Source organism: Gekko japonicus, unplaced genomic scaffold, assembly GCF_001447785.1.
Source record: "Gekko japonicus isolate JY-2015 unplaced genomic scaffold, Gekko_japonicus_V1.1 scaffold358, whole genome shotgun sequence".
Lineage (NCBI taxonomy): Eukaryota > Metazoa > Chordata > Lepidosauria > Squamata > Gekkonidae > Gekko > Gekko japonicus.
The window spans coordinates 629,245-644,197 of record NW_015161962.1 but is presented as its reverse complement, the minus strand read 5'-3'; the positions used below and the strand labels follow the sequence as shown (position 1 = coordinate 644,197).

The 14,953-nt window shown below is 55.5% G+C and overlaps 1 protein-coding gene across 1 annotated transcript in view; it reads left to right on the top strand.

Annotated features, from left to right (window-relative positions):
* Positions 1-14,741, top strand: part of LOC107126069 (sodium/potassium-transporting ATPase subunit alpha-2) — a 28,462-nt gene extending 13,721 nt beyond the window's left edge. The window contains exons 6-15 of the mRNA XM_015429570.1: positions 775-911; positions 1,020-1,170; positions 1,789-1,957; positions 2,052-2,206; positions 2,904-3,027; positions 7,384-7,529; positions 8,356-8,486; positions 8,926-9,027; positions 11,063-11,154; positions 14,643-14,741. Coding sequence (XP_015285056.1) covers positions 775-911; positions 1,020-1,170; positions 1,789-1,957; positions 2,052-2,206; positions 2,904-3,027; positions 7,384-7,529; positions 8,356-8,486; positions 8,926-9,027; positions 11,063-11,154; positions 14,643-14,671 — 1,236 coding nt within the window. The 3' untranslated portion in view covers positions 14,672-14,741. The remainder of the gene's footprint in view (positions 1-774; positions 912-1,019; positions 1,171-1,788; positions 1,958-2,051; positions 2,207-2,903; positions 3,028-7,383; positions 7,530-8,355; positions 8,487-8,925; positions 9,028-11,062; positions 11,155-14,642) is intronic.
* Positions 14,742-14,953: the final 212 nt, after the last annotated feature.

Below are 14,953 nucleotides of genomic sequence, written 5' to 3'. Positions count from 1 at the left end.
TGGCAGGGGAAGGGGAAGGTGCCCAACAGACCCTCGGCCCTCTTTGTGATGCGAAAAGGGCAGCCTGGCTTGGGGGGACGGGAATGTAAGTCCTCCCGTGCCCCTTAGTTTGACCCCCACCCTTGCTAGCCAGGAGGGCTCAAAAACTGCCAGGAAGTGCGGCTGGGAGGAGAACGGGGGGGGGGGGAGCGGGGGGGGGGGGGGCATCTGGAAAAACAGCAGAAGCCTCCCAGTGTGCAGTTGACCTTCCTAGTGGATGCAGCGGCTGTACAGTTGTGTTGCCCACGTGTATGTTGTAATGGTGGCAACGGTGGGACGGGAAAGTCCCTAAGTGTGCAGTCCTTGATTGAAGGAGTACCCCGTGGGTGTCCGGGTCTATCCTGCACAGATGCTCCTGGGACTGACTCAGTCTCGGGGATCCAGCCTCCTTCCTGTCCACTGGCCTCTGCTGGCGTTGGGGCTACACCTCGCTCTGACCACCGCTGCCTCGGCCTCTTTGGTGTAGTGGTGAAGTGCACGGACTCTTAATCTGGGAGAACCAGGTTTGATTCCCCACTCCTCCACTTGCAGCTGCTGGATGACCTTGGGCAAGCCACAGTCCTGTCAGAGCTGTTCTTGAAAAAAGCCGTTTCTGTCAGAACTCTCTCAGCCCCACCTACCTCACGGGGTGTCTGTTGTGGGGAGGGGAAGGAGTTTGTAGGACGCTCTGAGACTCCTGTGGGGAGTGAAGGGCCATGGGATATAAATCCAATCTTTTCTTCTTCTTTCCCGCAGGTGATCATGGTGACAGGTGACCACCCGATCACGGCCAAGGCCATCGCCAAGGGCGTGGGCATCATCTCAGAAGGGAATGAAACCGTGGAGGACATTGCAGCCCGCCTCAACATCCCTGTCAGCCAGGTCAACCCCAGGTAGGCCAGCCCTTTAGCCGACCGGGGGGTCCTCCCCACGCAACCGCGCACACCTCTCGCATGGCCCCGGCATGACCTGCCCCCCCTTGCCTCGGTCCATCCTTCCAGGGAAGCCAAGGCCTGCGTGGTCCATGGCTCCGACCTCAAGGACATGAGTTCCGAGCAGCTGGACGAGCTCCTCAAGAACCACACGGAGATCGTCTTCGCCCGCACCTCCCCCCAGCAGAAGCTCATCATTGTGGAGGGCTGCCAGCGTCAGGTGAGAGGCGGCTTGGCTTGCAGCAGGGCCCTCAACCTGGAGGCCACGTCAGTCTGCCTGAAGACAGGCGAGGGAGGAGGACAGCCTGATTCGGGGCCTGGGGGGCAGGAGGGCCTTTCACAGCATCCCCAGGCCCCCTCCTGACAGAGTCCATCCAGGGCTGGAGGGCCAACCTCTCCAGCTGACCCCGCAGAATCCCCTGCCAGCAGCCTGGTTTGTTTGGACACGCAGTTCAGGTAGTTCCTCTGGAGACACAAGGGGGGCAAACAGATCTATTGGTGATGGAATAAGTCTCAGGTGTATCCAGTTGGGCAGTCTCCCCCCACCCCCCGGGAGAGCCACAGGGCTATGTGTCCTGGGCCCGAGGAGCACTTCTGCTGTCCTGCGAAGGCCTCGGCTCAAGCAGGTTTGGGGGGGGGGTTGTTCCTGAAGCCCTCAGCCATCTAGTGGGTCTCACGCAACCTAGTATGGGAGCAAGTCTCAGGGAACCAAAGTGCACCCGACACAGCATTCCACTCCCCGCTCCCAGCACCAGGGCAGCCTGGCTGACCCCCCCCCCCCCACCCCCCCCCCACTCCCCCCCCCCCCCCCAGCCCCAACATTTCCCCTGCCGCGTAGGGAGCCATTGTGGCTGTGACCGGAGACGGCGTGAATGACTCCCCCGCCCTGAAGAAGGCAGACATCGGCATCGCCATGGGCATCTCCGGCTCCGACGTCTCCAAGCAGGCCGCGGACATGATCCTCCTGGATGACAACTTCGCCTCCATCGTGACGGGCGTGGAGGAAGGTGAGGGGCCCACCTCCCCCTAAAGGGGAGGGCCCGAGGGAGAGAGGGGGCTCCCCCCCACACTGGGCCTCCTCACGTCCCCTGTGTCCGGCAGGCCGCCTGATCTTTGACAACCTGAAGAAGTCCATCGCCTACACCCTGACCAGCAACATTCCAGAGATCACCCCCTTCCTCCTCTTTATCATAATCAATATTCCGCTGCCGCTGGGCACCGTCACCATCCTGTGCATTGACCTCGGCACGGACATGGTGAGTGTCGCCGCGGGGCCTGGACTGGGGCCCTGATCTGGCTCAGACGTCTTCCCCAAAAATCCTACCGTGGCCTTCTCCAGTGTGGACGTGAGCTTCTCCCTATAAGTGCTTAGCAGGCGTCCCCAACAGGGTGTGGGCCGGGCCGGGGGCTTCTGCCCAGTAAGGCTTCTGATCGACCACTGGAGATCTGATTGGCTGCGATTGGCTGTGAAGATTTCTTAAACTGTGGCTTTGGCGGCAAATGCCCCCCCACCCCCCCGCATGAGGGTCTTAACTGTGTGACTGAAGGTAAGCAGTGGCAGCGATTTTGTGGCTGGCTCCGCCTCCTACAGCAGCCATTTTGGGGCTGTGCTGACCGTGTTGTGTCAGAAACACAGAGGTACCCACCGTTTTTAAAAGGTTAGGGACCCCTGATGTACAGAAACACCTCTGATGTGGAGACACAACCAGTGTTCCCTCTAAGCTGAGTCAGTGTGAGCTGGCTCACAGGTTTTTAGCCTCCAACTCACAGATTTTTGTCGTAGCCCAGGAAGGACGGCTCCAGAGCAAACTGATTTAATGCAGCAGCCAAATCGCTCGCTCACAACTTTAGAGCCAGGAGCTCACAAAGTAGGATTTTCGCTCACAAGTCGCCACAGCTTAGAGGGAGCATTGGACACAACCTCGGAGCAATCCATCGTTGGTTGCTTTTCAGGTCCCGGCTATTTCCCTGGCCTATGAGGCTGCAGAGAGTGACATCATGAAGAGGCAGCCCCGGAACTCCAAGACGGACAAACTGGTGAATGAGCGCCTCATCAGCATGGCGTACGGTCAGATTGGTGAGTGAGCCTGGCCCCTCCCTCCCCAGCAGCACCTGTGAAAGGGATCTGGGTGTTCTGGTTGATCACAAGCTAAACATGAGCCTGCAGTGCGATGTGGCTGCGAAGAAAGCGAATGCAATCTTGCGATGCATTAACAGAAGGATTGTGTCCAGGTCACGGGAGGTGGTAGTTCCGCTCTATTCTGCTATGGTCAGGCCTCACCACATTTTAGGAAGGATGTTGACAAGCTCGAGCGTGTCCAGAAGAGGGCAACCAGGATGGTGAGACGGTTGGAATCCAAGTCTTATGAGGAAAGGCTGAAAGAGTTGGGTCTGTTTAGCCTGGGAAAGAGAAGGCTTAGAGGGGACACGATTGCAGTCTTCAAGTATCTGAAGGGCTGTCATGGAGAAGATGGAGCAGATCTATTCTCTCTTGCTCCGAATTGCAAGACTAGATCTAATGGGTGGAAATTACAAGGGAGTCGTTACTGGCTAAATATCAGGAGAAACTTCCTAACTGTAAGGGTGGTTGAGCAGTGGAACAGTCTGCCTCAGGAGGTGGTGGGTGCTCCTTCGCTGGACGTTTTCAAGCGGAGGCTGGACAACCCTCTTTCGAGTATGGTAAGGTAGGGCTGTCTTTCGGCTGTGCTCCTGCAGAGGGCAGGGGATTGGACTAGATGACCTGCAAGGTCCCAGTTCCAACTCTAACATTCTGTGATTCTATGAACTGCCTGGGGCTGCAGAGGTTTCTCCTCTCCAAGTCTGTGTGCCTCCCCTGGGACTCCAGCTCCCTTGAGCAAGGAAGGCCAGCCACAAGCTCCTCTGCTGGGCCCCAAAGGTTGCTGCTGAGGGGGAGAATGAGGCCCAGGTCCAAATCCATCCTGGTGGGTGGGGGGTGGCGCAGGGGAGTCTGCCCTGCCACCACGCCTCCTGCCCCCGGCTGCCTCCCACCTGACTGCAATGCCATGCTGGCAGCGTAGAGTGCCAGCCGGCCCGTGACGATTCTGCCCTGGTCCAGAAAAGTAGATGAAACAAGTGGGAAACACAGTGTGCCAATTATCAAAAACAAACGAACACTGCAAATGAACAAGCCTCATATCAATATACTTAAATATTTTGAAATACCAAACGAGTGCATATTCTTGACATATATTCCGTTATCAAAGTTTTCTTGTACCAATCCCAAAAGTTTTTAAGACAAAGTCAGAAGCTCCAAGCCAGAGTTCCCAAACTCTCAAAATGCAACATTCATGAGCTATAAATCAAGGTTGCCATGTAACACTACTAGTTCCGATATGACAAATTTATAGAACAGATCAACAATTGGAAGTTATGCGGTGACGTGTATCCTGGGCATGTAAACATGTTTCTATCCTCTTTTTCAAAGCCCGTCTTCCTTCTGTCGTGGAGATCAAAATTCAAGTCGGAACCAATGCTCTAGGACAGGAGTGTCAAACTCATTTCTTATGAGGGCCAGATCTGACATAAATGAGACCTTGTTGAGCCGTGCCTTGTGTGTCATAAAATGCAACGCCAGGTAGCAGAGATATAAACTTTATAAAGGACACAGACACAAAGGGGTTTTTTTAAACTTAAAATAAAAACATGCTTAAAACATCAGCAGTCTTGCAATATTTTTTTTATTTAACAGTGTCTGATAACTGACACCTCTTGCTCTGAATTATTACATCAAAATGTCTGTGCCGTTGCAATAAGAACCTAAGAACATAAGAGACGCCAATGTTGGATCAGGCCAATGGCCCATCCAGTCCAATACTCTATCACACAGTGGTCAAAAATACCAGGTGCCATCAGGAGGTCCAGCAGTGGGGCCAGGACACTAGAAGCCCCTCCCACTGCTGCCCCCCACCCCCAAGCACCAAGATGACAGCCTTGCCCCAACCTGAGAGTTCCTATCTATACCTTGTGGCTAATAGCCACTGATGGGCCTCTGCTCCATTTGCTTATCTAATTCCCTTAAGAACATAAGAGAGAAGCCAATGTTGGATCAGGCCAATGGCCCATCCAGCCCAACACTCTGTCACACAGTGCCCCAAAATACCAGGTGTCCTTAGGAGGTCCAGCAGTGGGGCCAGGACACCAGAAGCCCTCCCACTGTTGCCCCCCCCAAGCACCAAGAAGACAGAGCATCACTTGCCCCAGAGTCCCTATCTATACCTTGTGGCTAATAGCCACTGATGGACCTCTGCTCCATATCTATATATCTAGTAGCCAAGGCGCCCCCTGCATGCAGATATCTAAATCCGCACATCGGGGGCACCTAGGGGGCAAAGAGATTTTCCTGCACATTTGGGAAAATCCCCAGATGTGCAGAAAAATCTGAAAAGTTGAAAAAAGTATACAGGGGATATTTAAATCCCCCCAGAAGTAAAAGAGCCTTCCCTGCGCATGCACAGAGAAAGCACTTACCAATAGGAATGGTGGCTGCTGGCGGCGCGGGAAGAGAAGCCTTGGCAGCCGGTGGCTGGGAGCCGCGGCCATTGCTGGGGGGGGGACCCTGGCCGGCCCAGTGGCTAGGAGCCGCGCAGGGCTTGCCACCGTTGCTGCTGGCGGAGGCAGCGGGGAAGAAGGGAGAAGAGCCGCACAGGGCTCACCGCCTTTGATGCTCGCGGCCGCGGTGACTGGGGGGGAGAAACCTTGGAGGGCCGGTGGCTAGACTCAGCCGCAGCCGTTGTTGTTGTCATTGAGTGGGGGGGGATCCAGGCGAGCCCAACGGACCGCCTGCTGGACTCACCTTTAGCTGCTACCACATCCTCCTCTGTGCGGAGCTCCTGCTGCTTCAGCAGGTGAGCCACCCGGGAGCTGTGGGGAATACCCCCCCCCAAGTATTGCGGGTCCCACTTCTTGTGCTTATCTAATTCCCTCTTGAAGTTGTCCCTGCTTGTAGCTGCTGCCACCTCCTGTGGCAGTGAATTCCATCTGTTAATCACTCTGTGGGTGAAGAAGGACTTCCTTTTATCCGTTCTAACCCGACCGCTCGGCAGTTTCATGGAGTGCCCACAAGGAGTTCTTGTCTTGTGAGAAAGGGAGAAAAGGAGCTCTTTCTCTACCTGCTCTATCCCACACATAATCATATAAACCTCGATCATGTCACCCTTCAGCCGTTGTTTCTCCAAGCTAAAGAGCCCCAAGCTCTTTAACCTTTCCTCATAGGGAAAGTGGTCCAACCCTTTGATCATTCGAGTTGCCCTTTTCTGCACTTTTTCCAAAGCTATAATATCCTTTTTAAGGTGTGGTGACCGGAACTGCACACAGTATTCCAAATGAGATCGCACCATTGATTTATATAGGGGCATTATGATATTGGCTGATCTGTTTTCAATACCCTTCCTAATAATCCCCAGCATAGCATTGGCCTTTTTTATTGCAGTCGCACACTGTCTCGACATTTTCAGTGAGTTATCCACTACGACTCCAAGATCTCTCTCTTGGTCAGTCTCTGCCAGTTCAGAGCCCATCAACGTGTATTTATATTTAGGATTTTTGGCTCCAGTGTGCATCACCTTGCACTTGGCCACACTGAACCCCATTTGCCACGTTAATGCCCACTCGCCCATCCTTGACAGATCCCTTTGGAGTGCCTCACAATCCTCCCTGGTTTTCACCACCCTAAACAACTTCGTATCATCCGCAAATTTAGCCACTTCACTGCTTACTCCCAACTCCAAATCATTAATGAACAAGTTAAAAAGCATCGGACCGAGTATGCTGTTCTTGAGTATGCTGTTCAGGTGTGTCTCTGTAAGCTGCAAACCTACGATGATGCAGCAGCAGCAGAACTGGAAGAAGAAGCAGAAGACAGCTAGGGCCTGAAGGGGCCCCTGGGCCCCATGTTTGACCCCCATGCTCTAGGAAATCTTTTTCAACTAGTAGCCTCCCAGCTATCAGCTGCTTCGGTGCAGCATATCGGTGCAGCATATCGGTGGCCAGTTTGGTGTGGTGGTTAAGCGTGCGGACTCTAACCTGGGAAAACTGGGTTGATTCAATCCATTCTCCTCCTCCTCCTCCACAACGAAAGGGAGATGCAGCCTTGAAAAAGAGGACGGAAACATGTTTACATGCCGAGGGTACATGTCGCTGCATAACTTCCAACTGTTGATCTGTTATATAATTTCATCATATGGAGAACTTCGGAAGTAGTAGTGTTACACTGTAGCCTTGGTTTGTAGTTCATGGTTGCTGCATTTTGAGAGTTTGGGAACTTTATGTGCTCTATTGTAACTCTGGCTTGGAGCTCTTGACTTTGTATGAAATACTTTTGGAGTTGACCTAAGGAGACGTTGGCGCCTCACCCAGAGAAGGGCAGGAGCCGTTCAGACCGGCCGGAGACCTCACCTTGGCCCCCTTTCCCCAGGCATGATCCAGGCCTTGGGTGGCTTCTTCACTTACTTTGTGATCCTGGCGGAAAACGGCTTCCTTCCAGCCACTCTGCTGGGCATCCGCCTGGACTGGGACGACCGTTCCAAGAATGACCTGGAGGACACCTACGGCCAGGAGTGGGTGAGTGGGGGATGCGCCGGCTGACGGCTGTGAGAGCCCTGAGCCTTAACGGGGCCTCCTCCGCGTCCATACACAGCATGCCTCGGGGAGCACCACGTGCTAGATCCTTCCTGGCTGACCTATGAGAGCCCCCAAGGGCCGGCTGGACTGGCCTGATGCGGGAAGCAGGGGTCATTTGCTGCAGGAGCGCACAGGAGCAGAGCTCCGGCAGTAAAGAGCTCAGGGGGTGGGCACATGCAACAAGCCCCACCCCCTGCTTCCCGCAGCCCTCAGTCAGAGCAAGAAGCAACCAGGTAAGTTGCAGAGCCCCCCCCTGGCCCCCCGGTCCAAAACAGTCCAGTGGCACCTTTAAGACCAAGTCTTATTCAGGTACAAGCTCTCCCTCCTCTGCCAGGGCAGATCTGCACGTTCCCCCACCCCCCCAATAGCTAGCAATCCAAAACAGTCCAGTGGCACCTTTAAGGTGCGCGAGGTATCTCACTTCCCCCCCCCCCCCAATAGCTAACAATCCAAGACAGTCCAGTGGCACCTTTAAGACCAAGTCTTATTCAGGTACAAGCTCTCCCTCCTCTGTGAGGGCAGATCTGCACGTCCCCCCCCCCCAATAGCTAGCAATCCAAAAGAGTCCAGTGGAGCCTGAGCGGTGGGCGTTGCCTTCTGACACACTTCCGGTGATGTCGGGTGTGTGGCATATGCAAATGAGTTATGCTAATGAGCTCCTGCACCTCTTGTTCTACGAAGTGACCCCTGTGCGGGAGGGCCACTTCTTGTCCACCCATGCCCAACCACGGTGCCTCCTCTGCCCTCCCCCCCCCCAATTTCACAGACTTACGAGCAGCGCAAGGTGGTGGAGTTCACCTGCCACACGGCCTTCTTTGCCAGCATCGTGGTGGTGCAGTGGGCCGATCTCATCATCTGCAAGACCCGGCGGAACTCCGTCTTCCAGCAGGGCATGAAGTGAGCCAGGGGTGTGTGGGGGTGGCCTTTGGGGAAGGCAGCTGGGGGGACGGGACCGGGTGTCCGGAATGCAGCTTGGGCCTCCCCGTTCCTCGCACTCGGTGCCACCCCTGCAGCATCCTGGGTGTCTTTCTGGTTCCCAGAGCCCCTCAAGGATACTGGCCACAGGGCCGGAGGGAAGGGCGATGAGGCCGTGGATGGGGAGGGAGGGGCTCAGGGTGGCTCCTTACTGTGCTGCTGCACGGCCCAGAGAAGAGAGCCAGTCCTCGGGGGGGGGGGGATGCCTCTGATGCCAGTGCAAGGGAAGGCCGTTCCAGCTTCCCCGGATCTCACTGGGCTAGAGTGGGCGGTGGGGGTCGGAGCACCGGGCTGGGGTGGTGCTCTTTTGGCCTCTTTCCCCCCCCCCGCTGGTGACCCTCCTGCTCTTTCCCCTCTCCAGGAACAAAATCCTGATCTTTGGCCTCCTTGAAGAAACCGCTCTGGCTGCCTTCCTGTCCTACTGCCCGGGCATGGGGGTGGCTCTGCGCATGTACCCCCTCAAGTAAGTGGCTCGGCCGTTGGGGCAGTTACCGCCGCCAGCCTCTTGGTGGCGCCTGGAGATCTCCTGAAACTACCACCGCTCTCCAGAGGACAGGCATCACTCTCCCCCCCCTCCCCTGGCGAAAACGGCTGCTTTGGAGGGTGGACACTCCGTGTGGCGGCATTATGAATCCCTGCAGAGGTCCCTCCCCAAACCCCACCCTCCCCAGCAGTGTTCCCTCTAAGCTGAGTTAGTGTGAGGTAGCTCACCGTTTTTTAGCCTCCAGCTCACACATTTTTTGTCTTCGCTCAGGAAGGAGGGCTCCAGAGCAGACTAATTTATGCAGTACCCAAATTGCTCGCTCACAGCTTTAATGCTAGTAGCTCACCAAGTAGAATTTTTGCTCACAAGACTCCACAGCTTAGAGGGAACATTGGTCCCCAGGCTCCACAACCAAAATCTCCAGGAATTTCCCAACCTGGAGTTCACAAGGCCAGCAGCCTGGGCGGCAGGCAGATCATAGAATCAAAGAATCACAGAGTTGGAAGGGACCTGCGGGATCATCTAGTCTGACCCCCCGCACAATGCAGGAGATTCATAAACGCCTCCCCCCACACACCCCCAGTGACCCCTGCTCTATGGCCAGGATCCCCGGGGGCCAAACTGGCCTGGAGAACAATTCCTTCCTGACCCCAAAGTGGCCATCAGCATTTCCCTGGGCATGGAAGGAAGGGCCACCCTCCTTGCTCTCCTTTCCCATAATCTGCCTAAATTCATAGAATCAGCATTGCTGTCAGTGTATGATCTACTAAGACCCCTAGATCCTTTTCACACATAGCACTGCCAAGACAAGTCTCCCCCATCCTATAGTTATTCATTTCGTTTTTCCTACCTAAATAACTTTACATTTATCCCTATTGAAATTCATTTTTTATCCCAGTTTTCCAGCTTGTCAAGATCATCCTGTAATCTGACTCTGTCTTCTACCATATTTGCTACCCCTCCCAGTTTAGTGTCATCTGCAAATTTAATAAGCACTCCCTCTATTCCTTCATACAAATCATTGATAAAGATGTTGAACAAAGCAGGTCCCAAGACAGATCTGTGAGGCACTTCACTTGTCACTCCTCTCCAAGAGGAACCAGTAACAAGCACTCTTTGGGTGTGATCTGTCAACCAGTTACAGATCCACCTAACAGTAATAGGATCCAAACCACATCTTACCAACTTGTCAACAAGAATATTATGTGGGACCTTATCAAAAGCCTTACTGAAATCAAGATAAGTTATGTCCCCAGCATTCCCCTGATCCAGCAAGGCAGTAACTTTCTCAAAAAAGAGATAAAGTTAGTCTGACATGGCTTGTTCTTGAGAAACCCATGCTGGCTCTTAGTAATCACAGTCGTCCTTTCTAAATGCTCAAGGATGGTCTGTTTGATGATTTGTTCTAAAACTTTCCCGGATATCGATGTCAAGCTTACAGGTCAGTAATTACCCGAATCCTCCTTTTCCCCCTTCTTGAAGTTGGGGACAACATTTGCCCACCTCACCTATTCTCCAAGAATTCTCAAAAATAATGGGCAGAGGCTCAGAAATTACACCTGCGAGTTCTTTAGTACCCTTTAGTACCTTTGGATGCAATTCACCTGGCCCTGAGGACTTAGTTTCATGTAAAGAAACTAGGCGTTTATGGTCAGGGGCTCCATGGAGAGTCACCCCACAGTTTGCACACCTCGGGGAATCATGCCTTTGTGCCCCAAGTCCTCTGGTGAGACCTGCACATAAGGCCCATTCTTGGTGCCGCCCAACGCTTGCCGGGCCTCTGCAGCCCCACAGAATACTGTTTCCTTCTGTGCCACATCCCCTCACGACACCTGGCCCAGGTCCTCCTGAGCACTGGCTCACAGCCCCCTGGCTCCACTGTGCCCGGGGGGGAGGGGTCCCAGGTGCCCTGCTTGTTTTGCCCCTGCGGGCAGGCTGCCAGTGCCTCCTCCTGGCCCCCGTTTCCTCTCCTCTCCACTCCTGACCCTCTGCCTTCCGTGCCTCCTTTTTCCAGGGTCACCTGGTGGTTCTGCGCCTTCCCCTACAGCCTGCTGATCTTCATCTACGACGAGGTGCGGAAGCTGCTCCTCCGGCGCTATCCAGGCGGTGAGTCTCCCTCCCAGGGCGGGGCGGGGCTGCTGCTGTTCTTGCCACCCCCTTTTGGCTGGGCTGTTTCTCGTTGTGGGGAAATCGTGCCTACGTTTCTATTGTGCTTTTCTTTCTAAGTTGTGCTAGCTTCCCTGTGGGTCTGCGGATCCACAGGCAGGGCATACACACACGGAGAGAGAATGGGTCCAGCCGCCTTCTCTTTCTCATGCCCATCCATCCAGCCCTGTAGCTAGACAGTTTTTGGCAGGGGGGGGGCACTGCCCCCACATGCTTATGTCACTTCCGGAAGTGACCTTGGCACGTGGGGGGGTGGGGTTATGCCAGGTTTCCCATGCTGCTTTCTGGGGGTGCCCGAGGAGGTCACCAGGCAGCTTTCCGACCTGCAGGCGGGGGGGTTCCTCCCAAAAAAGGCACAAGCCCCCCCCCCCCCCCCACACGCACACACACTTTCCTTCCCTCGCACTCTCGGAAGCTGCTGCCATGATGGCAGTTGGGAGCTGGGGCCCTGGGCGCCCTGAAGGGCTTGGAGCTGACGGACTGTTCGCGGAGGGAGGAGGAAGAGGACGACGGGGGTGTGTGTGTGTGTGTGTGTGTGTGTGTGTGTGTGTGGTGCCCATGTGCAAGAGCCGACTCAGCCCAGTCTGCACGGCAGCAACGGGCCCAGGGCATCAACATCACTCTACAGCGACCGGATCGCCCAAGAGAAAGGCGGGGGGAGGAAGGTGGCTTCTCGTGAGAGCTGAGTTGGCAGAGGAGGCAAGTGTGGGGGGAAGAAGGAGACGGGGTTTTGCTGCACACGGAGGGAGGGGTGTAGTGAGGAGCAGCCCAGGAGGAAGGCACCGGCCCGAGGGCTAGGCCCCCCCACCCCCCCACCCCCCCGGCCAAACTCTGTTTGTCCCGAGTCCCGACCCAAGGTGAGGAGTTGCTCAGCAGGGCGCCTTGCAAGGAAGCCAGTGGTGCAGTTGTGACTGGATCCCCGGTGTGTGTGTGGGGGGGGGGGGGCCAGGGAGGGGACCCGCATCCAGCTCAGCCTCCTCTGACTGGAACGCCTCTCTGGGCCCAGAAAGGCCTTCCCTGGCCCCGGCGATGACCTTCGTGCTGGACCTGGAGAGCTTCTGCCTGCTGAGCAGGGGCCTCTCCACTAAGCCACGGGGGAGAGACGACCTGGCCCGTTCTGCGTCTCCTCCGGAGGTCTGCCTGCTGTGCCGCTGCCGGCGGGGTGGTGATCCCGGACGAGGCTTTTCCAGCAGGGGCAGCTTCTCTTCCTGCGGAGCGCCCGCCCTCTTGGCCCCGTACTCCCCCTCCTTGACGTGGGAGACCAGAGCCTTTCGTCTGACCCAGGCTTTTAAATAGGGGTTGAGCTTTTTTAAAAAAAATTACAGTCTGCTTTTTGATCTGTTTATTTATTTAGACTATTTATTTATTTTTTAATTTTATTTGACTTCCGTCCCGCCCTCCCCGCATGGCAGGCTCAGGATGGGTTACATCAGATTTAATAAAAACACAATATACAAAATACAAATTAATTGGTAAGAAATACAATTAAAGCACTAATAAATGACAGCTATATCCTTCAGCTGGTGCAGTTGTCCTTAGAATTAAGTCTCACAGATGCCATCCCTGGTAAGCAGTTCTGACCCACTGCGGGGAGACCCAGGAAAGAGGGAGGGATGTCCGTCACTCTAGTTAAAAGGCTGGCGGAAGAGCTCCGTCTCGCAGGCCCTGCGGAACTGGAAAAGGTCCCGCAGAGCCCTGATCTCGTAGGGGAGCTCATTCCACCAGGCTGAAAAGGCCCTGGGCCTAGTCGAGGCGAGAGGGATGTCCCTGGGCCCGGGGACCACCAGAAGGTGTTGATTGGCAGATCGTAAAACCCTTCGGGGGGGGCTCATAGAGGGAGAGGCGGTCTCACAGGTACGGTAGCACAATTGGCATGCTAGCGCCAGACACGCTCAGTGCAGCTCGTGAGAACAGAACAAAACCGAGGCAGCAGGTTAAGCCAGGAGTCCCCGATGTTTTTTACCCCGTGGGCACCTTTGGGAGTCTAACACGGGGTGGTGGGTGCCGCCACAGACGAGGCATGGCCAGCCAGCCACAAAATGGCTGTTGCAGGAGGCAGTACCAACCATCAGATCTCAGGGAGGGAGGGAGGGATGCATAGCTGATGGCCGCCGGTCCACTTTTGAGGCAGATGCCGGGCATAACCGGTCACCTTTTTAAATTAGTACCACATTTGAAAATACTTCCTTATTGGCACACAAGTTGCCTCCAGTTATGCCGTGAAGACTCTTGTACTGCGGTGGCAGCCGCTGTTGTTGTTTTGAATCTGCCCAGCGGCCAATCAGATCTCGACTGGCCCACAGGAAGCCCTGCTGGGCGGAAGCCCCCCAGGGCTACAGCTTACACATTTATAAAGCCCCTTGGCTGGTGTGAGCTGTGGCCCGGTGGGCACCGTGTTGGGAAGCACGCACACACACACACACACACCCGGATGAAGCCATGAAAGAAACAAATCAAACCAGCTCTGTGAAAATGCTGCTCAGAACAGCCAAGAACAGCAGGGCAGGGTGTCAAAGCACATATAAGACAAGAAGAAGAGAAGAGATTGGATTGATACCCCGTGGCCCTTCACTACCCAGAGGGGTCTCAGAGCGGCTTACAAACTCCTTTCCCTTCCCCTCCACACATCAAGGACAGCTCTTGTCAGAACTACGGCTTGCCCAAGGTCATCCAGCCAGCTGCAAGAGGAGGAGTGGGGAATCAAACCCAGTTCTCCCAGATTAGAGTCCGCGCACTTAACCACGGCACCAAACTGGCTCTCGAACAGGACCTTGGAGAAAATGGCTGCTTTGGAGGATGAACTCAACAGTGTTATAGAAGAGGAGATTGGATTTATACCCCATGGCCCTTCACTACCCAAGAGAGTCTCAGAGCACCTTCCAAACTCCTTTCCCTTCCCCTCCCCACATCAAGGACAGCTCTTATCAGAACTACGGCTTGCCCAAGGTCATCCAGCAGCTGCAAATTGAGGCATGGGGAATCAAGCCCGGTTCTCCCAGATTAGAGTCCATGCACTAAACCACTACACCTTAATGGAGGAGGAGGAGATTGGATTTATAACCCGCCCTTCACTACCCAAGGGAGTCTCAGAGTGGCTTACAAACTCCTTTCCCTTCCCCTCCCACAACAGACACCTTGTGAGGTAGGTGGGGCTGAGAGAGCTCTTTCGAGGACTGTTAAGAGATCAGCTCTGAGAGAACTTGTGACCGACCCAAGGTCACCCAGCTGGCTGCACATGGAGGAGTGGGGAATCAAACCCTGAGGATCCTCTGGGGGTCAGTTCGAAGCCCCAAGCCCCATCCCTGCCGGGCCGCCTTTGCTGCTCCCCTGAAAGTGGGAGGGGGGGTTGTCTGCCGGCCTCCTGCAGCCCGTGCCCCCCCGCTTGGCCCAAGCTCTGCTGACCTCTTCCTTTCTCCCTTCCTTTGCAGGCTGGGTGGAGAAGGAGACCTACTACTGAGACCGCCGCGCCAGCGGAGCCCTCTGGATGCCTCCCGGGCGCCCCTCGTAGCCTTTAGTTGTAGGGTGGGGTGGGGAGGGGAGGGGGCGTCTGGGGCGGGGTGGGTCACTCCCGCACACCTGACTCACGTAGGCCTCACCTGTAGCCGTCCACCTAGGCACTAACCCCGCTGCGGGGAGGGGGCGCGTGGCAGAGCCGGTTTCACCCACTCTGCGGGGACCCTTGCTGGCCCACCCCCCCCCTCGGCCAGGCCTCGGGGAGCAGCGGCTGTGTGTGTGGGGG